The 24,780-nt window shown below is 47.5% G+C and overlaps 1 protein-coding gene across 2 annotated transcripts in view; it reads right to left on the bottom strand.

The window, feature by feature from the left end:
* Positions 1-72: 72 nt before the first annotated feature.
* PDGFRA (platelet derived growth factor receptor alpha) overlaps positions 73-24,780 on the bottom strand; it is a 39,367-nt gene continuing 14,659 nt past the window's right edge. For both annotated transcript variants that reach the window (XM_045533015.1, XM_045533016.1), the window contains exons 5-23: positions 24,236-24,366; positions 23,739-23,910; positions 23,458-23,647; positions 20,879-20,994; positions 19,839-19,965; positions 18,566-18,759; positions 17,774-17,868; positions 17,075-17,207; positions 15,228-15,332; positions 14,733-14,843; positions 14,312-14,465; positions 12,955-13,121; positions 10,955-11,070; positions 10,472-10,594; positions 9,032-9,143; positions 7,851-7,950; positions 7,630-7,735; positions 5,828-6,069; positions 73-3,166 (exon numbers count right to left, since the gene is read on the bottom strand). In XM_045533015.1, coding sequence (XP_045388971.1) covers positions 3,019-3,166; positions 5,828-6,069; positions 7,630-7,735; positions 7,851-7,950; positions 9,032-9,143; positions 10,472-10,594; positions 10,955-11,070; positions 12,955-13,121; positions 14,312-14,465; positions 14,733-14,843; positions 15,228-15,332; positions 17,075-17,207; positions 17,774-17,868; positions 18,566-18,759; positions 19,839-19,965; positions 20,879-20,994; positions 23,458-23,647; positions 23,739-23,910; positions 24,236-24,366 — 2,642 coding nt within the window. In that variant the 3' untranslated portion in view covers positions 73-3,018. The remainder of the gene's footprint in view (positions 3,167-5,827; positions 6,070-7,629; positions 7,736-7,850; positions 7,951-9,031; positions 9,144-10,471; positions 10,595-10,954; positions 11,071-12,954; positions 13,122-14,311; positions 14,466-14,732; positions 14,844-15,227; positions 15,333-17,074; positions 17,208-17,773; positions 17,869-18,565; positions 18,760-19,838; positions 19,966-20,878; positions 20,995-23,457; positions 23,648-23,738; positions 23,911-24,235; positions 24,367-24,780) is intronic.

Below are 24,780 nucleotides of genomic sequence, written 5' to 3'. Positions count from 1 at the left end.
GAAAGTATGCTGGACAGGATTGCTTTCATTTTTATAATTAAACTAAAAACACAAATGCTGGAACCTTAGCACAACTTTATATATATCATTTATTGAAATATAAAGATCTTCATTTGCACGTTTTAAAACAAAAACACGAACAGGGGCGTTGGTAATACATCTTGCATGGGCAGACTCTCCCTACTGCGTTAGTCCTTCTCACACATTCACCACACCATTGTCTTGGGAACACGTTAGGTATTTTTCTCTTTATTATTTCTAAAATATAAATTTTGGACATTCAAAAGTGCAACAGTTAATGTGCCAGTGGGGAATATCACAGTTAAAAAAATATAAACAAAGGCAGTGATACAGCTTGTCATAAATGTTTTGGCAGTATTCTCCAAGTCTATATAGAAATACATATATACACATTGATGTATAACATCATTTAATCTTACGTCCCTCTTCACAAAAATAGGACCATTTTGTACAGATTGGCAGACCACATTTTAAGGACATCATTGATCGTTTAAAAAGTCACAAATTGTGTTTCTCAGGCCAGCTTTGATGATTGTCATCATAAAAATGGAAAGCGGGAAGGATTGGCAAATTTTCTTCTGGGGACTTTGCAGAAGGCCAAAAAGGAAAACAAATCTGGGATATGCTGAAAACACTTTTTTAAAAAAATGCAGTCACGTTCAAATTCAGGTGGGAGCATCCATTAGGACTGGAGACTGGTGGTCTGAGAAGTTTCCTCCAGCCTCGTGATGTCATGCAAGGCTCAAAGTCACGTCAAAATGCAAAGCACCAACAAAATAAGGCTGTACAAGGGACGGTGAGTGACAAACAGAATGCTTCAGCTGTGACTCTAGAAATACAAATGTATTTCAAGTCTAATTGGCTCTACAAAACCTAGTTAGGCTTTCGTTCTTAATTGGCCAATCTGGCTCAGTCTTCACGCTACTATGAAAAAGGTGAAAAAGAAAGCTGGGGCTTGCATTTGCGATTACACCAGCAGGTAGTCAAGTATTTTGTTATTGCTTCTACCCCTTCCAAAGCATTACCTGCCGGTAGCAGGCACAGTGATTGCAGTAATCACAGCCCATGTTTCTTTCATATGCTGTCAGCGATTAAGCAGTACTGCAAAGAACGCCAGGGAACCCACGCCAGCCAGCTTGACAGTCTCCATGGAGGTGACGATTCATCCTCCCATGTGATCCCAGAGTATCAGTGAAACTTTTTAATTTTTTTCTCCAAAATACTGACCTGGTTATACAGAGACTTGGCATGCTGAATTGCATCATTTTTGTAGATGCCTTTCCTTGGCAGGGATGGGGGTTAGGGGTGTCGGGTCAGTACCCCCCTGCAGTGAGAAGCAGAGTCTTTACATTTGGAAGACCTGCCAAAACCAAACTTTAGCTTTCTCAGCCTCAGCTAAGACTGGAAAGTTAAATTAATGGGTGGCAATTGCTAGCTCTATGGCATTAAATGTCACTGACCTGAAGCCAAGGATTTAAATAGTAGGCTTCCTATGTGGTTGACTTCTAGCCCAGTTCCAAATTCCAAATTATTTGTTTCCCATGGCAACTTCCTGTAACCTAAGACAGTGTTTCTGAAAACTGGCTGATCCGGACAGCCAAGGAGTTCATAAAAATACAGGTTCCTGCTTCCCCAAGACTTAATACTTCAGAATCTCAGGGACGGGGCCCCAGAATCTGATGCCAGTTATATTTGAGAACAAAGGATGCGGGCTAAGGATGGTTACAGCCTCCACTAAACAATGCCTTAATGGTCTCAGGGTTTCAAACTGTTCTCTTTGGGGTAAGAGATAAAAGAAGGGGGCTCATGTCCAGGCATCCTTATGACCCTTTTAAGGTTCACAGATTTAAAACATATATATATATATTTGTATATGTTGGCAGCCACCAAAGTTATCACCAGGCATGCAACAAACCTCTGCAAATCCAGTCTTTTTGCTGACAATTATATTTTCCACTGGGTAAGAACAGGAGAAGTCATGTTCATCATAGGTTTATGTATTTATATCGAGAACATTTAGGACTTGGGGGTTTTGTTTGTTATTTCTAATCACCTTATTTCAGAGGGCAGTTAATTGTTTTTAATACAATGAGTTGGGGAACCTATTCAGTACACAATTAAAAATTATGACTTCCTGGACAACACTACTTTTACTTTGTTCTCTACGTTCAACTAAATTAAATCCACTAAAGCTACTACCATATTTTATAGAGAAACATGTTATTATAAATGTCAAACTTGTCACCTACTTAGTAAGGGGTTGTTTTTTTTTAATTGTGCTTTCTCTGTAGGGAAATCATGTTACATATTATACATTTAGCATAATTGATAACAGTAGTAGTATTATAAACGTAGATTACAATAGGAAAATGAGTTCTTGGGCTTCTAAATGACCCAAATCTATTAAACAGGTTGGTTAGTTATTATCCTTTAACTCTTTAACACTAAAAAAAAAGTAAAATGCTAATAGTACCAGTACCTTTTAAGGTTCAAAAGTGGTTTTTCATGCACTTCATAAGAAAGTTCAACAGCAGCTGAAACCAGGATTCAGGAGGGAAGTACATGGATGGAATGAGTGGTCTCTTCAGAAGTTTAGAGAAAATACGAATCTAAGCACATCCTCGGTTAGAGTTATTTACATAATTACAATGCTGGAGTTTTGCTGCAGTACAAATTGTGTCCATCGGGATTTCACCAATGCCCTTGAAACACAAAGTTCGTCTTCCGTGGCCTATTATTCCCTTGTCCATCGACCTCCAACCTTCACACACCGCTGAGATGCTACTGAAGCATTGCAAGAAGCAACGCGGAGAAAGTTCATCTTAGAAAGAGCCCGTCCGTTCCTAGTTAGGCGGCTCCCCCCGGAGGCCCTGGGCTGGGAACTTCTCTTTACACATCAACCAAGTCCTCCTCTCAGCCTCTGCATCGCAATAAAGTGGTTTTCGGAAAGGGATCCGGAGGCGGCCCCAGCAGTGGCAGGGACCCCGACTCCACCAGTCACAGGAAGCTGTCCTCCACCAGGTCCGAGGAGTCTATGCCGATGTCGTCCATCATGTCAATGTCCTCGATGGTCTCGTCCTCTCTCTTGATGAAGGTGGAACTGCTGGAACCTGTCTCAATGGCACTCTCTTCGGAGGTCTGCGAGCTGGAGGAGGGAGAAAAGCGGAAGTCAGGCCCACACACGGAGCAAGAAGACTGGCTGCATTTCCAGGGTGCCCCGCCACCCCCAGGCAACGGAGCTCTTCCTGCAAGAGCCTTTGACCTTCAAACTCAGGCTGCCTGGGGTGCTGGGTCACGTGGAAAACCCAGGTCCACAGGTCAGCTCTGCACTGCAGAGTTCCCTCTTTTCTGCCAGGTATTTCGTCAAAGTTGCAGACAAACAATTTCTGCTTTCCCTACTCAATCCTAGTGTTAGAGAAAATAAGCAAGGCCTGACCAAAAGGCCTGGGTGAGGCAGAGCAGAGGGAGGAAGTCCGCTGCAAGCTGCAGCCAGGCCTGTCACTTGCTCTCCCCGAAGCCTCACGGGTGTCTGAACTGTGTCCTCGGGACTTTCCCCCACTCCCCTGGAATGCCCACCTCCCCTTCTCTTTATAACTAAAGCCCCCTGGTCTTGAAGGCCCAGCTGAAGGCACGTTAGGTACCAGAGTGGAGGCTGAAGGGGGCAGTGCTAGAGTGGGAAAGCCTTAGGTCTGGAGTGGCCCCACCGCACACAAGGGCTGTCCAGCCACGTGACCGTTCTCTTTACAGCAACGACGGCTGGATGCTTTCCGGACTGCCCTCCGACTAGCTGTGCGGCTTCAGACTAAGTCACTTCACCCCCTGAACTTGAAATTATTTCCTTGCCTATATAATGGTACGACAGCACTGCCTAACAACACACCTGTTAGGGTAATCAAATAAGGTAATAACCATAAAGCACTGAGCACAGTGCCAATTATTGTGAGCTATTCTTCTCCAGCAAATGTTAGCTATCGCTGTTATGCAAACTCTTACTTGAATTTGAATAGAGCCTGAATTTGAGATACCAGGGAATAGTTGTTAATTTTCTTACATGTGCTTGTGATATTACGGTTATGTAGGAGAGTATTTTTATTCTGAAACGTGTGCTGGAGCATTGGGGCTGAAGTATCTTGGTGTTTCCTACTTAGTTTCAAGTGACTGAGCAAAAATAAACACATACATAAAGGAGTGTGTTACACACAACACCCGTTACGCACATATAGCTAAATCACATATGACAAAATGTGAACTGTTTAAGTGGTAGACATATTTTCTCAATATTTCTGTACACTTGAAATTTTTCACAAAAGCTTTTAGAAAAATAACCTTCCCTAAAGTCTCCACCCTGTCACGATTCCTTGTCTGAACTCCTGGGAACACTTTCCGTCTTACCACTATCCTGCCTTGTTCTGCTATCTTGATTTTTATGTGTATCTTTTTGCTCCAAACTGGTTATTATCTGCCGCTGGGCAGAATCACAGTTTATTCTCCTTATTGTGAGGCTGCTGCACCGTGCTGTACACACAGCATTGAGCCATAAATAGAGGTTACAGCAAATGTAGGAGACAGAAGCTCGAGATAAGGACACTCTGGGGACGTAACCTGCAAAATTCTGATGGTGGGAACTCTACAGCCAAACGCTCTGGTTTCCTCACAAATAACATGCAAGGGGCAAAAAAGATACAGGGTGAACTCATGAACCCACAGCAACCAAATGCGATGGGTGACTCTTATCTGCATCTCGAATAGAACAAACCCAACGTACAATAATATTTGTGAGACAATCTGAACTCTGCATGTCTGATGCACTTAATTTACTGTCCCTTTTCTGGGTGAAATAATGGTAGAGCAGCTATTTTTAATAACTTTTGTAGTGACTGTCGTTATTCTTTAAAAGAGAGCCCTTATCTCTTAGAGATACATACTGTAATATTATTTATAGATGAAATGATATAATATCTAGGATTTGCTTCAAAATAATCCAGAGGGCGCTGAGGAGATCTGGTACACATGCACCCAGACTGGCCAAGTTCACAAGCACTGAAGCAGGGTAACGAATACTTGACAGCTCACTGTACCATGTGAATACAAAATTTAAAAGAAAAAACGAACAAACCAGCCAGGGAGTACTTAGCCCCCAGCCCTGGAGATTCTAAGGTGTTGGTTTAGGGTGAGACTTGTAAATCAGTAGTTTTAAAATCTCCCCAGGTGATTCCAACTTGCAGCTAGAGTTAAGAACCTCTGCCGTAGCATCCAATAACCCAGTCCAGATTCTCCCTCAATTTTTCCCTTAGTTCAATCACTAAGACAATGGTGGGAGAGGCTTCTATTATCTCAATAATCACAGGGGCCGCGTTGGTTTGATCAAATTACCTGAGGACTGAGGTCAAAGATTCTCCACCAGGGAAGCATGTCCCCCACCCCCCATACATACTCCTCCCCCAGCGCTGGGAGGGGGGGGGACATAATAGAAGCATCTGGGAAGCTGTTTCAAAACCACACCGAGCCCCTGGGCAGGGCAACTGGGGAGGCCGATGCGGGAGGATGGCTCAAGCCCAGGAGTTCGAGGCTGCAATGAGCTATGATTGCTTCACTGCAGCCTGGGCAACTGAGCAAGACCCCATCTCAAAAGAATTTTTTTAATTTTTAAAAATCCTACATAGACCCCCTGGGGATGCTGCAACTCGCTCCCCTAGTAGAGTGTCCCCACCCGGAGGGTCTCATTGTCAATGGCTGTGGGTCCTCCCCGCCAATGCCCAGGCGCGGGGAAGGCAGGACACTGGGGCTGCCACCCCACCCCGGCTACCTGTGTCTGTTCCTCTTGCCCAGGTCGTCGTCCTCCGGGACGGGGTCAATGTCGGGCAGAGGGATGATGTAGCCGCTGTCGGCGCTCAGTCTCTGCTCGTCGAGGCCACCCTCCCAGTCCTTCAGCTTGTCCTCCTCGTTTTTGTAGGTGACGCCGATGTACGCATTGTCCGAGTCCACGCGCATGCGTGCCACGGCGGGGTGGTCACTCTTCAGGAAGTCCAGGTGGATTTTTTCATAACTCTATAAACGTTCATTGAACATATTTAATCAGGCGGTACCAACCAAACCTCAAAAATGAATGGTGACGCTCAGAACATACTATTATTTAACTCTACATGTTGCCAAACTAGCTCACAGATGCAGGATTTAGACAGCTGAAGGACAGTCATAGATCACCTGTGCCCCAGAGATGTGGGACGAGAGGAAAGGACCCCAGTGGCAGAAGGCTTCTGCTGGCAGGTCTTAAGGAACCAAGACCCCTTCTCCAAGTCAGTGGCTAAGACTGTGTCCCTGCCCCTTCACCACCCAGGACGAGCTTGGACCCATCTGGCCCCATCACGTCACCTGTCATCGCTTCTCCAGGCTTTGGATGGGTCCCAGGAGGAGGTGGGGACTTCCACTGGGGGCATAATACCCAAAGCCCTCATGACCCCTAAGCACTGGGGAAGTCTAACCTTTGATATGAAAAAACTTTTTCTTTTTAAAAGAGACAGGGTCTCACTCTGCTGCCCAGGCTAGAATACAGTGGTGCCATCATAGCTCACAGCAACCTCGAACTCCTGGGCTCAAGCAATCCTACTGCCTCAGCCTCCCGAGTAGCTGGGACTACAGGTGCACACCACCACACCCAGCTAATTTTCCTTATTTTTTTGTAGAGATGGGGATCTCACTATATCACCCAGGCTGATCTCGAACTCCTGGCCTCAAGGGATCCTCCCGCTTCGGCTTCCCAAAGTGCTGGGATTACTGGCGAGAGCCACCTCGCCTGGTCTGAAAAGACTCTGTTTTCAACAGCAGTTTTAATTTCTTCCCACCACCCATCTCCGCCAATCGGGGCATCTCTGACCAACCTGAGGTTAATTTCTCTCTGCCTCCTGCTCACTGCAGGGAGTTGTAAAGGGCAGCGAGATACCAGGCAAAAGTACTTAACTTCCAATTCAGCGCAGCCTCCCGATGCTGCTCCTCTTTGGGAAGAAGCAAGGGAACTGAAAAGTATGAAAAGTCTACGCAGTGACTAATCTGAATCTAAGAAACTGAGTTTATGTGTGGGTTCCCTTTCAAGCTTCAGCAGAAAGCTGTTTCATGCTTTTACAGATCCTGCCTGGGTCCATGAAATTTCATTTGTTCCTTTGAACAATGCTTCCTATGCCACATAAAAACCAGCTGGAGCCACAGATAACAGCTGAGGTTGTTCCTTCCAGTCAGCTGGTAAAAGCCAATTGCGCACGGATTTAAGTGCATTCAAATTAGTGATTTAATGGCCACGGCTGCCCTGAGACTTCTAACTGCACACCAGCTTCAGACGCCGCAGCATCTGCAGAATAAAGTGCTCACAGGTGTCGTACCTTTAAGATGAAAAGGGAGCCCTGCAGGAAGGGGAGGGTTTCCATTCATCAGTTCTACCAGGGGCCCGTGGAGCACGCCATGAAGGTCCCACCCCTGGATCACACGATCTTTTTCCTCCTTTGAAAACGTTCCTTTAGAACAGAGTCGAACAGCACTGCTGTCTGGCATAACTTCCAGTTATTCCCTTCTCCTTTCGCCCAGGCCTTTCCACCCACCTTACTCAGCCCAACACACCTTTTTATATTGTCCAGGAAGCAGGTTCTCCACAATCTCACTCAGGTGGTAAAAGGAGGGTCTCTTCTCCGGCTCACTGTTCCAGCACTTCACCATGATCTCATAGCTGGAGGGCAAGAGAGCTCAGAGTGGGCATGGGGTTGGGGAGGGTCTCAGGGCGCCTCCCACCTCCCAGACCCCCTGGCAAGAACTCAGGCCCCTGGGATGGGGAAGGAGCTCACACTTCACTGGTGGCGTGGTCGGGCTTGGCCATCCGGTACCCACTCTTGATCTTATTGTAGAAAGTAGAATCCACCATCATGCCAGGGTAAGGTGTGCCGCCTATGAGCCAAAGGAAACACCAGGACTGACAAATGCACAGTTCATTGTTGAAACGCTTGGCATGACAGAAGGCCGTTAGAAAACGCACTGGTTCTTTCAAGGAAATTAAGCGTTAGCGCCTTGACTTCAAGGACCTGCTCAAACCTTAAATGTAACTAGCACTCTAGGCTGGTCAAGTCCAAGCACCTTAGGCAAAATTCTACATCTTTAGAAAAGGCCCTGAAGTATTTTTCAGTGCTTTGACTACTAGAGCTGATACACAAAGTGAACTAGAAAAGCAACAAGAAATTCCGAATCGCTGAGGCCAAGAAAGTCATTTTCACCAGAAACGTTCAAATAATTAAAGCAAAAGTCAAATTTGGGGCCTGAAATGTCTAGACGAATCTCTGCTTTGAAGAGACTGTGAGATTCCTCTAAGCCACACACTGGGATGATCCACGGTGACCATCCATGGAGAAAGAACTAAGATAAGAAAGGAGAGGGGAGAAGAGACCTTTTCCTGCCATGTCAGGGTGAAAGATAGATTCACGAGACATCTCACGTTTTCCTAGCCAAGGCCGGGTCGAGCTCAGTTCCCTCTCGGAAGCCTAGTCCAGGATGCCTTTCTCCTTTCACTGGTCATGAATTACAATTTGAAATCAGAACCACACAGCTTGTCACTAAGCGTGTAAGTCTCATCTGCCCAGAGGAACCGTCAGAGGTCATGGGCACGACTCATCCTTCTCTGCGGCCCTCACCTGGCAGCACCCGGGGACTGACTGGCCGGGGGCCTGGAGGTTTCTCTCCTCCAGAACGACTGGCCAGGCGGGGCCACGCCCCTTTCCCTCTACATCCTACTTCTCACCTGCGCATCAATCACCAGAGCTGAGGGAGGGCCTCGCTCCCCTGGTGAACCCATTTAACCCAGAGTCGAAAAGGAAAACGCAGCTGGGGAGTGGACGTGGGCAGGAGCACGTCCCGTGGGAGGAAGTCACTCTGGCTTGGCCCACAGCAGGGGAGGGGCAGAGGCAGCCCCCCGCAGAGACCCATCTCCACCTGCACGGCCGAAACAGCCGCACAAGCAGCGGCGGCCTGCCCGTACCGAGGGAGAAGATCTCCCAGAGCAGAATGCCGTAAGACCAGACGTCGCTCAGCGTGGTGTAGAGGTTGTCGAAGATGCTCTCGGGAGCCATCCACTTCACGGGCAGGAAGGTCTGCGGGGAAGGAGGGAGGACGTTAGCTCACGGCTGGGCCCTGATGATCCGCAGCTGCGGAAACGCAAGGGCTCCCCCTGGGCCCGCAGCAACTTGCTCTAACTCTCCTGCCCCACGTGTCTCCTGTGTGTGTTTAGTTTACTACCGTACCCTCAGTGCCAGCAAACATTCGATGAACAATCAGTGGTTAATGTTGCCTCTTATGCCCTCCAAAGGAATGACACCCCAAAACACTGAATCCTGAATTTCTACTCAAAAAGTGTGTCCTCTATTTTGAGATATTCCTGGGAACAAAAGGAAGAACAGAGCCAATCATGTGTGAGCAGACTGCAGCTTTTGCACTCTAAGAAATAGTAATATCCCACCACTACAAAGAGCTGGACATTAATTAAGATGAATTTTGCAGCCTCTTTTGTGAAGTTGGCTCAGCCTTCAGGAGAAATGCTAAACGCAGGCAGATATATAAAGTAGCCACGTAGCATCCTTCAACCTTCCGAAATTGCTGGGGAGACGAGAGATTCATAACCTTATGCGAACAGGTGAGAAATCGGCTCCACCAAAGTCCAGTGTTCTATTCAAGGCACCTAAAGTTGTGCAGGAAGAGCCTCTGGCTACAGGTCACGGTCACATGGGTACATGAACCACACAGAGCAAGGACACGGGCCAGTGTCCTTCCCTGGGTGGGTGTGGCAGCCCCTGTGAGCTGTCTCCCACCAGGGCAGTGGGGTGGTCTGGAATTGACCCTACAGGGGCAGATGTATCCTGAGCTACTTCATCTGCTTAGAGGTGGAAGGGAGAGAACGGTTCAAGTATATGAGAAAATGACTATCTTTAAAGAAACTGTGCCTCCAAGCTATATTAACTCAAATAATCTTAACATTTTAGGGGTCACAGATGCCTTTTGGAAATCTGATAGCTTAAAAACTAGAGACGTTCTCCTTGGAAACGCATGCTCGGACACGCATATGTACCGTTTCCATATTAACATTAACACTTCTATACGGCAGGCACTGTCCTAAGCACTTTACGTGAATTCACTGACTTAATCTCCGCGGCAACTCGGCAGACAGGTATGACAATCACCTCCCTGCTACAGACGGGGAGACCGAGGTACAGGACGGTCAAGTCACCGCCCCAGATCCCAGTGGGAGTGCGTGGGGGAGCTGGCGCTCGTGCCCAGCCTGCGCGGGTTCCACAGACCCCGCTGGGTCCACGCGGGAAGCCTGTGGACGCCACATTGCAACTGTGGGCGCGGAACGGCCACGAGCAACCCCCGACTTGAGGGTGAGGGAGGGCGAGTACGGCCAAGGAGGGAAGAGAGGACGTACGCTGCCTTTTGACACGTAGTTCGAATCGTGCATGATGTCTCTGGCCAGGCCAAAGTCACAGATCTTCACGATTTTCCCTTGCGCCAGGAGGACATTTCGAGCAGCCAGGTCCCGGTGGACACACTGCGTGGAAAGGGCAGAAACGACCTCAGGGTCAGCGCACCTGCGGCCGGGCAGCGTCAGCCCCGCAGGGCCGGCCCTCCGTGGTGGCGCTCGGAGCTGCTGGCGCAGCACCAGGGGCTGCCCTCCCCCAGGCCCCCAGCCCAACAGCTCCTGAGAGAGAGAAAGTCCTGGAGAAAAGCAGAAGCCCGGTGACATCGGACTCCCTGCCCTGCGCAGGGGAGGAGGAAGAGAGGTGTGTAAACGAGAGGCCGCCGTCGTGACCAGCCTCTCCGAAACCCGTCTCCTGGTCTCCCTCCACACTCCACTCACTCTGAAATCTGTGGCTGCCTCTAAAAAGGCCTCTCTGGTCCTTGAACTTACATTTTTTGAAGCCAAAAACTCCATTCCTCGGGCCACTTGATAGGTAAAGCTCAACAAATCCAACAGAGTAAGGCCTTCGGAGTTATCGTCTGAAAGGAGGTTTTTGACTTCCGAGTCTGCAGAAAAGGAATTAAACGTGTTGGCGCTGGCGGAAAGCGGGACACATCGCCCACCGGAGGGGACCCGCTGGGCTGGGCCGGGTGGCCCATGGGGTTGCCGAGGCTCGCCCAGAGGACACATCCAAAAGCATTTTCCCATAGGATTTCTAGACCTCACAGGTGAATGCCTAAACTATGCAAAAATTCTGTCTTAAAACAGAAATATATCTGCATTAACACATATCTGGTTAAAAAATTATTTTTTATACATATGTATATACGTATCTCACACGTATAGTCATAAGGACCAACCTAAACCGATCTCTCTAATGAGTTCCCGCACCGAATTTTTCTGGTTGCCTCTGAAATTTGTTTTTTTAATCAGTTAGCAAATCGCTTCTGCCACCTTTAAACACACAGAGACACATAGACACTAATATCTTTGATGACGAACACATACAAGGGCCCCTGAAAAAGTAGCTTCTAGGATTTGCTTTACTTTCTTTTTAAAGCCACCTTCACAGTACTGAGCCTATAATTTGTCAATGAAATCAACCACCCATCAGATGTGGTGGCAATCAAAAATCAATGCCAATGACCTCTCATTGAGTTCCTTGGTTTGTCACTAATCTACTTTCCCCAGTTAGTCCCATCTGGAAGGGCCCCAGGGTTTTCGAGGAAGAAGGCAATCTAGGCCAGCAGTTCTCAGGTCTTTTTAAAAATGTTCAGGCAAGGGAGGAGTAGCTCCAGCCATTCACATTTTTTCAGCCAGCCACAGGAAGGCCAGAAAGAGTGTCTGCCAGCAGGGCCTGGGCCCGAGCATGACTGAGGTTCCTCTGACATCTGGTGCCAAGTCCACCAGCGCGGCCTGGGAAGCAACGCGAACTATTTTTAACACCACGGGAGGGGAGAGGAAGCATTGGTTCCGATAACTCTCATTGGCTAATCTTTAAAAAGTGCCTGGAAGTTCACCCATTTGGCAATGAGAAGTGAATGGAACTTGGAACCACAGAAATGGAAAATATTATTATGTACTGAGCTTTGCAAAACAAGCACATTCTCTTTTTTAATGCATCGTACCTTTCACTTAAGAACCCTGAAAGCATTCAGAGCACATCAGTGATTTTCAAAACAATTTCCATGGCAGCTCAACACTTTTTTGCCTTGACCAATAGAAGGGCTCAGACCCAAGAAGACAAGATCACAGGACAAGCCAACATCGGCCTCCCAACTCCAATCTGTGACTAGACCAGAGCCCTGGAGGGGCCACCCGAGCAGACGTGAGGTGGTCCATCTGGTGTGGGCATGAGCGGGGCTCCCTGGAGTCTAGAAATCAATTCGACCCTGCCACATACTTCTCTGCTTGGAAAACAGACTGATCCACCTCCAAAAAACATTCAGCAGAGACACTTGTCAGAAAACATAACCTCAAATTGTCTACTCTGCAGTTCCTATCGCAAATTGAGTTATTGAACTCACAGATATCAGAGACTTATAAAACTTAAGAAGAAAACCAATACAAGAAACCAACAGAAGACTGCCAACTTTTAATTTTGCCAAGTAAGGGCATTGAAAAAAAATCAATTACCACTACACTTTCATTTAAAAATCACGTTAGTGACAAAAAAAAAAAAAAAGGAAGGTCTATCGGAATAAATAATTCTTTAAAATGATTATATTTAAAGTTTGAAAAATTCATTCCATTGTCTTCATTCTTTTCGATTCACAGACCGCAAGCCTGTGAAAACATGTCACGGACCCGGCTGTGCAGACCTACGTTTAGGGACCACACAGGCTGCCAGGTCTGTTTACCAGTCCTGCTCACCTTCCTCTGAATATTGTCAGCATGGTATTAAACCACTGTAAGAGCACAATGCCCAGCGTGAGAACAGACACTCTTACCTAACATAGCTTTCTTCTTATATGAGGCTGGACGATCATACAGTGATCTCTGGATGTCTGAATACTTGGACACCTCCTTCCTTTCCAGCATAGGAACATACTGGGTGGTGTCGGCTTGCTTCATGTCCATGTAGTCACCGTTGTTTTCAAAGGATAAAATGACATAGCTGCAAAAACAGAAAAAGAAATCTTACCCAGGCTGCCCGTCTGCAGTGGTCACTCAGCATTCAGTAGCTGATGATTTAGGCAGGCCTCCAACGTGCCAGGTACTGTGGCAGGTCTGGGGGCTGCAGGGTGAGCCTCAGCAGAGCCAAGCAAGCCAACCCCCTCCCGGGTGGTAAGTCTAGCTGGGGAGAGGAGCATGGATCAAATAATTCACTGAAACTCAGATGGGCTGGGAAGGAAGATTTTGGTAGCATAGAAGGACAATGACTCCATCTGGGAGTCGAGGAGGCATTTTTCTGAAGAGGCAGAATGAATCCCATTCACAAAGCTGGGACAGACTCGGGGGGTACTTGGTATGGTCCCTGGCACGTGTAAAGGGTGCCATAAATGTTGGCTGCCATGATGATTAGTACTTATTGGTTTCCAGCATCAGCCTCTACTCATCCTTGGCAGGAGCACACACACCCTAAGAGCCACATCTAAGACAGTGGGGCCTACGCTTCCACAGGCTCGTAAAATTTTCTAAGTCTATTATGTTTAAAGTTTGAAAAATGCATTACATTAAGTCTGTCGTTACTCTTTCTGTTTTTCAACCCATAAGCCATGAACCTGGGCCCTGTGGCCACGGAGCTCAGGCAGACAATTCCTGCTACCCAATAAATTTGGCACCCATTTGGTGTCCATCGAGTCTTTTAATATGAAGTAAATTCATTTTACTTTCTGATCTTACAAAACTTTTTATCTGCAGAGCTCTCTATAGCCATTGGTAGGTTTCTGCAGTGAGGATGACTATCATGAGCTTGATTTATATATAGGTCCAGGCGTGGTGAGGACCAGTATCTGAAGCTTGGAGATGGGCAGGCAGTTTCTCACAAGGTGCAAGAACTCAGGCGTCCCTGGCCAGCGCTGCGTGTTACAGGTCCTCAGTGGATCCCATGTGAACAGAAGGTTCCCACACTCTCTCTCATGCAAACCTATCAGCGATGGCTTCCCATGTGCTACTCTGGCCCAAAACACCTGCAGACATCACGTGTCTCTCAGCTCTATCACAGGATGCCTAGGCAGGATGGTCTGACTCTATGTCTTACCACCTCAGGCATGGAATCTGCAGACATGGAATCCATCAGGATGCGGGTCTTCCCACCTGTGAGGCGTGTGAGACAAAGCTACATGGCCATGTCTCTGCACCTACCTCCGTGTGCTTTCGTCCGCAGGGTTCAATCCGAAGATGTCCAGCTCTTTCTTTGGCTTCTCTGGGTGGTGGCTTAGGAAGCTGTCCCTGTTCTTATGCAGATAGTTGACAAGATCTCCGTAGAAGCAGTACTCAGTGATGATGTAAATGGGGCCTGTGGGGACCAAAACCGGCAGGAGACAGGTGTGAAAATGAAGCACAGAAAAGTCATGAATTGCTCTGTTTGGACTGGCAAGAGATGTCGGTCGAAAACGATGAGCTTCCATCATTTCAGTGGAACAAGTCGACTCCATTCAAGGGACTTCTACTCCCTGGCATGTTTGGGGCTGGAAAGCGGAGGATTTAAACCTGGTTCAGCAGTTTTCACAACCACAGGTGTTCAGCGAAAACCCTCCCTCGCACTCCGGGTCAGGACGCTTACCTGACTTGGTACAGGCCCCCAGCAAGTTCACGATGTTTAAATGTGGCCCCAGGTGAGTCATGATCTTCAGTTCAGACATGAGAGCTTGTTTCTCACTGGATCTGGCCGTGGCTGTTGAAATAAATCAGGTGTCGGTTCAACTGAGATACCCGCTTCCCACTCTCAGAACACGCCAAGGACGAGACTGATCCTGCGATTAGATGTCACAAATTCTATTCACCAAGACAGTGACTCAGTCTCAACTCTAATAACTAACTAATCCCTAGGCTTTCAGGTAAAAAGAAGTCACTAGAAATGATAACTGTCGATTTCCCAACAGGTGGGCGACAGGAGTGATCTAAATAAACCTAATTGACATGATAGTCTAAATGCACATGAAACCTAGAGTCAAAAGAGCCAAGACCCAGTCCTAAACTTGTTATTTCCTAGCTGTGTGATTCTGAGCAATTCCCTTAACACCTCCGCGTTCAAAACTCCCCAGGAAGGGGCACTTACGTTTCAGCATCTTCACGGCTACTTTCATGACAGGCTGGGACCGGCTTAATCCGTAGGCTGTTCCTTCGACCACTTTCCCAAATGCCCCAGATCCCAAGACACGACCTGCGGACAAACAGAACCGTTAACACAGGCAGACTCCAGGCCTCTCCTCAACTTGGTGCCCCACGGCCAGGCCAGCTGTCAGGGGGTGCACAGCTGGGTGGGTGTTCTTCAGTACTGAGGAAGCATGATGACTCCTCCAAGTCATCACGTCAAAATCAGAATGGAGCCCACAGGGAAGGAAATTAGCGTAATTGCTTTAGTCAAAGAACATTTGCAAGGAAAGGAAAACACAGACGGGGAGGGGGAAGGGTGCAGCCCTCCCTGGTGGGAGCGCTCTGTCTGCCAGCTCCCTGCCGGGCCAGACCCTGGGCTCCTCTGTGCTGTCTGCGGCTCTCACCCAAACCCCCGGGTTCTCTGCCCTTCTGCTTTCCACGTGCAAACAGGGACATCTTTTGCATCAACAAATCCTTAACCACTGGAAACACTTCACTATTCCAAATATCACCGATTCCACGGAGTGATTAAGTTAAAACTTCAGGCTGGACTCGTGGCTGCCTGTTGTCAGGAAGGTCACGACAGCACAGGCTACACATGCCCTGGGAGCACAGCACTCTGCTCCATGCTGGAGTTACAAAAAGTAACTGAAGCAGTCGTCCCCACCCCTACCCCAGAGAGCTCACAGGCTAAGGGGAACCTTTCCCAGGGAGTCAGTCTCACCGACGATAGCCACGCCAGGCAAAGACTCAGCTCACAAAAGACACTCTCAGCCAACACTGCCTCTTACCACACGTCTGTGTTGCTGGACATCAGACCTGGGAAGGTTCTGCTTCACCAGCAACTTGGCGAGACCCAGGAACAGGGGACAAAGAAATGCCTACTGGCATATTAGGAATTGTGCCTTTTCCCCCATATTTTATTACTTTTTAACCTCTCTAAGCTCCTTGTCTCTTTTTGGGAAAGAGGGGAAAATATAATAAAGAAAGCTTAGATGTGAGCACTTGAAATTGGGAGCAGCTCGGGTGCCTTGTTTGATTTCAGTTAAGTAACTCTCTAGGAGGCTCTACACTGCTCCATGTTTGGGAATGATACAGGCGGGTCATTAAAAACGATATCCAGCATTTTTCAAAGTACGTACCATTAGATTATCCATCATGACACAACCTCTACCTCTAATTTTCATGTGCCTTAGTCTTGTTTTCATTCGTTCACAATGTGATTTAAAAAAAGAAAAAAATCTCGTGGAGTAAAGCTTCATGTACTTGGTCTGATTCCAGGATTGAAATATTTTAAAAGCTTGTGATAAGTTGGCTAGCTTATTTTTACATCTTTTGCCTTAAAATGTACCTATATTTTTATATTACATACTCCAAATATACATAAAGAAGTATCTAGTGCATCCTCAGAATGCACTGCATCAGAACACATTTTGTGGTTGTCCTCATTCATTTCTCATCTGTTCCTTTTCAGTCCCAGAGATTCATCTCGTTTTCAGTTTGTGTCATTTCCAAAGCAAAGCTATTTTGGTGAGTCTATTTGCCAGGCCTCTTCACATTCTCTTCTCCCTTTGTAAAATTTTCTTTAACCATAATTTGTTATGGAATGAGATGTTTTCAAAAAAGATCATTGCAGGGATCCAATTAACTTATTGTCAAGATGGAAATGTATTTCTGAAAGCAAGTGTCTGTTGCTGAGCTCTTGCTAAGCACAAGCTCAGATCCCTCATCCTGCCAGAGGCCTGAGCACAGCGAAGTCGTGTGCAAGTGAGAAGGGAGTCTCAGGCGACCAACCCCACAGGCGCTTACCAAGCACGAGTCCATCTCTCGGAAACTCCCATCTCGAGTCGTAAGGCAGCTGCATCGGGTCCACATAAATGTATTCATGTCCATCGGGGCTGATCGATTCGATGACCCTCCAGCGAATTTCATACCTCGGTTTCTATAAATGACCAGGACGAGGAACTGGTGAATTACCAAAGTCCCAATGCACCAAAGCTCTACTACAGCAGCAATGTGGGCATGGTAGCACCCAAGAACATTCATTCAACATATAATTACTGAGCTCTTTCTCTGTGCCAAGGCCTGAACTAGGTGGCTATTCTTCTTGTTCTTTTTTTTTTTTTTTTTTGACAGAGTCTTGCTTTGTTGCCCGGGCTAGAGTGAGTGCCATGGCATCACCCTCGCTCACAGCAACCTCAAACTCCTGGGCTCAAGCGATCCTCCTGCCTCAGCCTCCCAAGTAGCTGGGACTACAGGCATGAGCCACCATGCCCAGCTAATTTTTTCTATATGTATTTTTAGTTGGCCAGATAATTTCTTTCTATTTTTAGTAGAGATGGGGTCTCGCTCTTGCTCAGGCTGGTCTTGAACTCTTGACCTTGAGCGATCCTCTCACCTCGGCCTCCCAGAGTGCTAAGATTACAGGCGTGAGCCACCGTGCCCGGCCCTATTCTTCCTGTTCTTATTGGCGTCAAAGATTTTTTAGTTCTTTGAGAAAATATCTACCTGTTTCCAAATGACGACCAGGACAATAAGTGAGATGATCACAATCACCAACAGCACCAGAACCGCGGCTGCCACCGTGAGTTCAGAACGCAAGGCTAGGGGACAAGAGAGAGGCACAGTGAAAAATGTCCTCAGGGACATGCGGGGCGGGGCAGGGAGGTGGGGTGGCTGGACCGGGGATCTGTCACTGCTGCTGGGGAGCGAGGCTGCCTGGCTCTGCCTTGGGGACAGCAATACCATCTCTCAAACATCTACACTGGGACCCTATGCCCATTCTTCTGTGAGACAACAAAGGAATACAACTCAATCCGGGGAACTCAACACTTTCCCCAACGGTAACCTTTGGACAGCGTTTGAATAGGCACAGTAAAGATCCGTCAGTGAGACTGAGAGCCACTATACATGTGGAAACTTCTACTTCATAAGCTTTATTATAAAGTTTACTTTGAAAGGTTATATTCTGCTCATATTGCTTTTGGCTTCACTCGTTTTGCAAGGAGCGGATGAGACAGAAGATCCTTCTTCCCCACCTCCGTCCTCACGCACAGGCGCTCAGACTGAATAGACTGAGTAGCTGCGTTATTAGCCGCGCAAAATGTCGAGGGGCCTCTGCCAGCTGCAGTTTGGGGTCTGACCCTGAAAGAAAGGCCCGGATGCCTTTCAGAGCATTCCCAGCTGAATGTCTGCCTTGGGGGCTTCATTCCTACGGGACCCCACGTGGGATTCAAAGTCTCGCCTCAGGGAGGAGACAGGGCCCAGCTCCTCAGTTGTCCCCACTGTTGAGCAACTCACTGGGCGCCACCAGCTTCAGCTCCCGGCTCTCTGCCCCGAGGAGGTTCTTGGCCAGACAGCGAACTGCAATGGTCTCCTCCACCTTGGCGAATGTCAAACGGCCCTCCACAGTGCTCCTGCCTCGGGGGTGGAGCTCCGTGTTGATGTTCGAGACGTTGTTGGCCAAAACCGTCCACGAAGTTTCATTATTGCATCTAAAGGAAAAAAGGGCCTAAGTGTAGGGCCAATTAGTGACAGTCCTGGAGGTGGGCGGAGCAGTGGGGAAACTCTAGGACAGCAAGGGGTGCCGACCCTCGCTGCATCTGGGGGCGCTACAGGCCGACTTTCTCATTTTACGTGCAGATTTGCACAAGCTCAGAGGGAATAACCCGCACGTGAACAACTGAAAGCTAACTGTTTAATGAAAGAGGCAGAGAGAAACAGGTTTAATAAAATATGGTGACCATTCTCCAGCCTTGAACCTACAAGCAAACTGAATGGCTACACTTCAAGCAGGTTTGGGGATTCCAATTTTCCACCCCTTCAAAAAGGCCTGGAGCCCACCTTCCCTTCTCACCACCCACACTGGCTGGAGCCCCCGAGGTGTCACCAGGGTTGCAGCAAAGACCTAGATTCCAGCTCCAGTCTGGAATCTACCAAAGCTCCAGCCAACATCCAAGCCCACCCCCTTTAGCCCCAGGAGAGGGTAGGACTAGAAGTCTCAGCCTCCAGGAAGAAACAATGGAAGTTTCTGGACAGAAACAGTCACCATGGGTGGAAGTGTGAACGTGGAGCTCACGTGTCCATTTAGAAAGTTGTGGAATCGAGGGAGGAAGGAGGAGCTGGTGAGTTAACTGCCACCAAACCTGGGTGCAGGAGGGCAGGAGCACTTACACGGCACTATTGTCATTTATGTTCACGTGCTGGGCCAGTCACCAAAGTTCACTAAATAAGGAATGTGAGGTAAAAACGTGGACCAGGGTAGTAAAAATATTCTTAGGATAGTGGTTCTTAAAATTCATCTTTTTTCATATTAGAGACCCTTTCAGAGTCTGATGAGAGCCAGGGGCCTTCTCCCGCAGCTATTCCTGAGCATACACCCACGCCCCGAGCTGTGGTCCCTGTTCAGAACCCTATCTTGTCATCTGTAAGTAGCACGGGCCTTAGGCCAAATCTGAATCACAAATACCCAAAAAAGGCCAACAAAAGAAGAACTAAAATGCATTTGAGGCCCTTTGTGTCAAGGGAGAGGCATTCTGACCACAAAACAAGAAGCAACATCTGGTTCCCGTACTTCTTAATGTCCTTGCAGATCATCCACTCGATATCGGGCAGGGGTGTGCCTTCGGCCATGCACCTCACGGTCTGTCCCCCGGTCGCGCCGTGGTGGTCATCGACCAAGTCCAGGATGGACGAGGGCACTGCAAGAGGTGGACAGAGGTCAGAACGGAGAGTCCGTGTCCCAGAACTTGCAGGCACCACACGAGGGACGTGTGTTCAGAACCTGTACACGGGGCACTGGGGTCACCCTCGAGGGGCTGAAGCCAGTTGTACAAGTGACACCGCCATTGAGACAGACCCACTTGGTTAAGAGCATTTTCGTAGTTTCGGTGTTTTGGGACTTTTGCCTGGGACGTTTTAAATCTGGAGTGAAGAAAGTGAAAAGTTCCCGCAGTTACTTGGCTTGAAAGGCAAGGAGGCTCCTAAAATCATGTTATAGCTTAGGATCCAACTAATGGATTCCGCTGAGGTATAATCCAAAGCAGCATCCACCGAAGTGCAGCTGTGGGATATTAGTAGATTTTAAAGAGTCTCTTTTTAATCTGGGGTCCAGTAAGTTAGAGATACGCTAACACTTGTATCACAGACTCACTGTGAGACTCAAATGAGCCTACCTAGTACGGGGCACCCGGTAGGGACTCAGTGAATAGGTGCTGACCTTGAATGTAAATGCACCTGGGCACTCCCTTCTGGCAGGGACCACCGTACAGTGTCTACAAGGGAAGCCAAGCAGAACTCTCCGGAACAATTCAAGGTCATCTGGCCCAAAAAGCATCACTTCCCTCTTCTCAGAACTGGAGGCGCCATGTTGAGAAACAGGTGCTAAGAAAGCTGGTGGAACCTGGGAATTCAGAGGAACCCAGAACCTCCTGGAAATACCTGAATTCATGAGTCCAACAAAGCTATCCCTGACATGTGACATCTCCAGTCCCTGTTTCTCCCCTTAAGTGTGGCTTTTCCTCCACAACCTGTGAGAAAAGTGCCAGGCTCTTTGGGAGACACAGATGGCCTCGTTCGCTGAGCTAGCATCCCCTCCCTACTGCCTTCGCATACCTTGAGTCAGCAGTTCAAACGTATAGCTCTTCACGTCATCTTCGTTCTGCACTACAATAGTGTAGTGGCCACTGTCTTCTTCCTTAGCGCGGATCAGCTTTAACTTGCTTCGATACCTTAAGAGAAAAGCATTTTGTTTCAACAAGCAGTAGCTAAATAAATTCCCATCATTGAAGCAATGACAGTTTTAATTTAAATTTTACTTCTGTAAAAAGTCAAAACATCTTCTTTTCTTGTCTGTGTCATCTCTTTCCTGGGATTCTCGATATGCTTTCCACACGCTGAAGGTCTGAATCACAGACACTTTTCTTGCGAGAGAAAACCAGACATTCTGATATGAGCAATGGCCATTGCCAAGAGTCATCGGTTCTACTAAGGCCTGACTTCTGAATGGAAACGAACGCAGCCTACCGGCTTTTCTTTTTTCAAAAACTCTTGGTTTTACCTTTGTAAAAAAATACTTGTCTCCCCTAAATATCCATTGTTTAGGTAGTTCAGCCAAAAACACAATGGAGGAAAGAACGAAGATCCTCTATGTGTCGACATGGGGAGGTCTCCAGGATATAACATTCCTACTTGCTTGGATTTGCTTAAAGAAACTCAAAGGTTTCATGAGCACCTAATGAAGCTAATAAAGGTGCTTCCCTTTGGGGAGGAGGGAGGACCTGGACAGGAGGAGGCAGGAGTAGAGTGAGGCTTCTCACAGTGCATCCTCTTTATGTCTGATCCTTTTTAAAGCATGGGATTCTACCACCTATTCAAAAAAATAAGTTAGAAAAAATACACCTCTTCATACGTTATTGGAGGAAAGGTTCCCCAGAAGATTTCTTTCATGTATTACAAATGGCACTTGGCTCTGTGTGTGTGCACACGAATACAGTATTTTCCCGTTTTCTTGTCCTTTATAAATCATCAGTGTGGAGAAGCAACTAGAATGGAGAAGGAATGCACTGCTCATGGAGTGAGAAGACCATGGGTATTCTCATCAAAATTCTCCATGTCTCAGTTTCCCTATGTGTAAAATGTGATAACTGAACACACAGCACAGAGTCACTCTGAGGAGTCATTAAATGAGATTATATATGTGAAAGCATTTCCTAGGCACAAAAGCACTCTGCAAACGCTGGGCACTAGGTCCTGTGAGGAGAGTGGGCCGGGCTGACTTTTCCTCTGCTGCCCGACACTAGATGAGCTTCAGGACTGGATTTCCTCAGAGTCCCCTTAGGCACAGCGGGCTGCTGATTTACCAAACCATCCTCTGGCATTCATTGTTCCTTCCTGTTCAGCCAAGAAAGCCAGTGGGTCCACGAGCTTTAAGCCAGATGCCCCAACCACCATGTCCATCCTTGTATTCTCTGGGCCATAAGAGGAACGAGAAAAATACATGCTGAAGGATTCTGAAATCACCCTAACAGACAGCTTTCCAGAACCACTCAGTTCTGGCGAACTTGCCATTACAGACTGTGCTCACGCACACATTTGAAGCGTTAGCTGTGCCAGGAGTACCCCACGCCTCTTTGGCCTTGCAGCCTTGCGGAAAGTTCCAGGTGGAAGCTCCCCACCCCTTTGTGCACCTTCATGTCACGTCATCAGAAAGCCTTCAGATTCAGTATTCCACTCCGTTTGCCCATCGCTGTTCTCCAGAAGTCGTAAAATTCCATTGCTCAGACACTGCCTCTCGATTACACGTGGAATTTAGTTCAGAAAGAAGAAAGCAAATCTTGAGGCTAAGTGAATGGATGAGAAAGGTTCTGTTCTCTCCTTTCCTGAAGGCTTGAAATACAGGACTGACTTTTGTCTCTGGGATGATTTCTGACAAAGGTATAGGGCTGAATTCGCTGGGCCCTTCAAGATGCACCTTCTGATTCTTGGATTCTAGTCCTAGCTTAAAACTGCAAGAGACCTCAAGATATCATCTGATCCAATTCCTAGCCTTGAAGGACATGAGATATTGCTCATCCAACATTGTAGATGAGGAAACTGAGGCTGATGGGTGACTTGCCCCAAACTCCACACTAGTTACGAGAGGAGAGCGATCTACCACTCTGGTCAAAAGGCAAGGATCCCACATGAGTCACTGTACATCTCTCTCCTGACCAAATTTAGCCAGGCTCTCCTCTTATTTCCTGTGGAGGCCTCCACAGGGGCAAACGTGTTCCAAATTAAGTCAACGATGTTGTATTCCATGTCAGCTTGTGCGATAATTGCCTCGCGAGGAAAATCACCATCCATGGCCACTTGCAATATGGTCGATGAACATGAAGGAATATATTCAATCCCAGTGGGTCCAGCTTCACTTTTTTCCTCCACCCCTAGCTGAATCTGGTGACCCATCTTTCACTGGGGGGCAGAGCATCTTAATTCTTCTTTCTTCTCATTTTATCATTAAGTACTTACCAGAATACTATTACCACATTGCAATGTTATGATTAAATGGACTTGATTTCAAGCATCTCTTAACTCAGACTGCCATGTTTTATAGACTGACTTTTGGTTTAGGTTGTAAAACATACACAAACCTCAGTCTACCCAGGGACACACACTAAAAAAAGGCATACTTGGGAAGGGTGTTTCTTTACCTTATTTCCTGAATCTTTTCCACGTCAGTGGTGATCTCGGTGAGATTTTCGATCAGAGTCAGGTTGTCCTTCAGCCAGGATATCCTGGGTGGAGGGTAGGCCCGCACGTCCACCACAAAGTGCTTGACTTCATGCAGGTTGACGGCTTCCAACTGGTTGAAGGTGGGTTTGATTTCAATGAACCCTTTCTCTGCACAGGGAAGAGTTTCCGTTAAACAATGATTACCGCACACGGATCCCGAGCAGCGTGGACGACTGGCATTTTAGAAAGCGGAATGTACCATGCACGGAAATAGTGACTTTCTTCATCTCTTTGACCTCCCTGGTAGCCTGACGAGCCGCACATTCGTAGTCTCCACTGTCTTTCACCGTGGCCTCGGGGACGGTCAACGTGTACACCAACTTGATGATCGGGACTTTGATCTCCTCCAGCATGGTGACGCCTTTGCCTTTCTACAGCGGAAGGGGGAGAAAACCGCCTTTTGCTTTTTCTAATTTTTTGGTTGTTATCATGCACAGGACCTTCCTATTTCTTTCTGACTTTGAAAATGAAGACTCGGTGCACACTCTTTATGCCTGCTGAAGGCCCTGGGTCCAGGTATTATCATCTCAAACTCTCCCACTGATCAAGGAGCCTTACAGGCCATACAATCAAATGTGCTTATCGTAGAGATGGGGAGCTAAGGTCTAGAGAAGGTCAGCGACAGACAGAACTCAACCCAGGTCTCTGAGCCCTGCTGCGCCCTGCTCCAAGCCACTCCACGTCGCGGGCACCTACCACCACGCCAGGGTACGTCCACTGAAGGTCAACCACCTCGTTGTTAAAGACAGCACAGGTGACCACGATTGTCTCCCCTGACTTATACACGGTTTTAAGAGCTTCCATTTCTAGATCAAGTTCTGATGTTGCTAGAAAAGAGAACAAATACAAGGACCTAAAAACCCATAGGACAGTCAGGATCTTGTAAGGTTTGGGTTTGTTTGTTATTTTTAAAGAAAATTCTAAAAAAACAATTTGCAAACCAGTTTGATCAAGACAAAAATCAAGACAGTCTCCGAAGTCTTGATGTTGAACTGGGATACAATGTGGCATGTAGTGATAATACAGAAATACAAAGTCATTATCAGTAAAAAGGAATTCCAGTTAAACAGCACACCACATTCCTGGGCAGTTGGGTCAGTTATGGCCATACTCTCCTGCAATCACCTTGACCCACGTGTTTATTCATTTAATCAGCCCACCTCTACTGACCCACACTGCTCTAGGCACTTCGCCCCCTGCCCCATCATGAGATAAGCCAGTCTCTGATTTTACCACGGCAT

The sequence above is a fragment of the Lemur catta genome, chromosome 19 (genome assembly GCF_020740605.2).
Source record: "Lemur catta isolate mLemCat1 chromosome 19, mLemCat1.pri, whole genome shotgun sequence".
Classification (NCBI taxonomy): Eukaryota; Metazoa; Chordata; class Mammalia; order Primates; family Lemuridae; genus Lemur; species Lemur catta.
The sequence above is the reverse complement of the archived record's forward strand: the minus strand, read 5'-3'. Positions and strand labels throughout refer to the sequence as shown.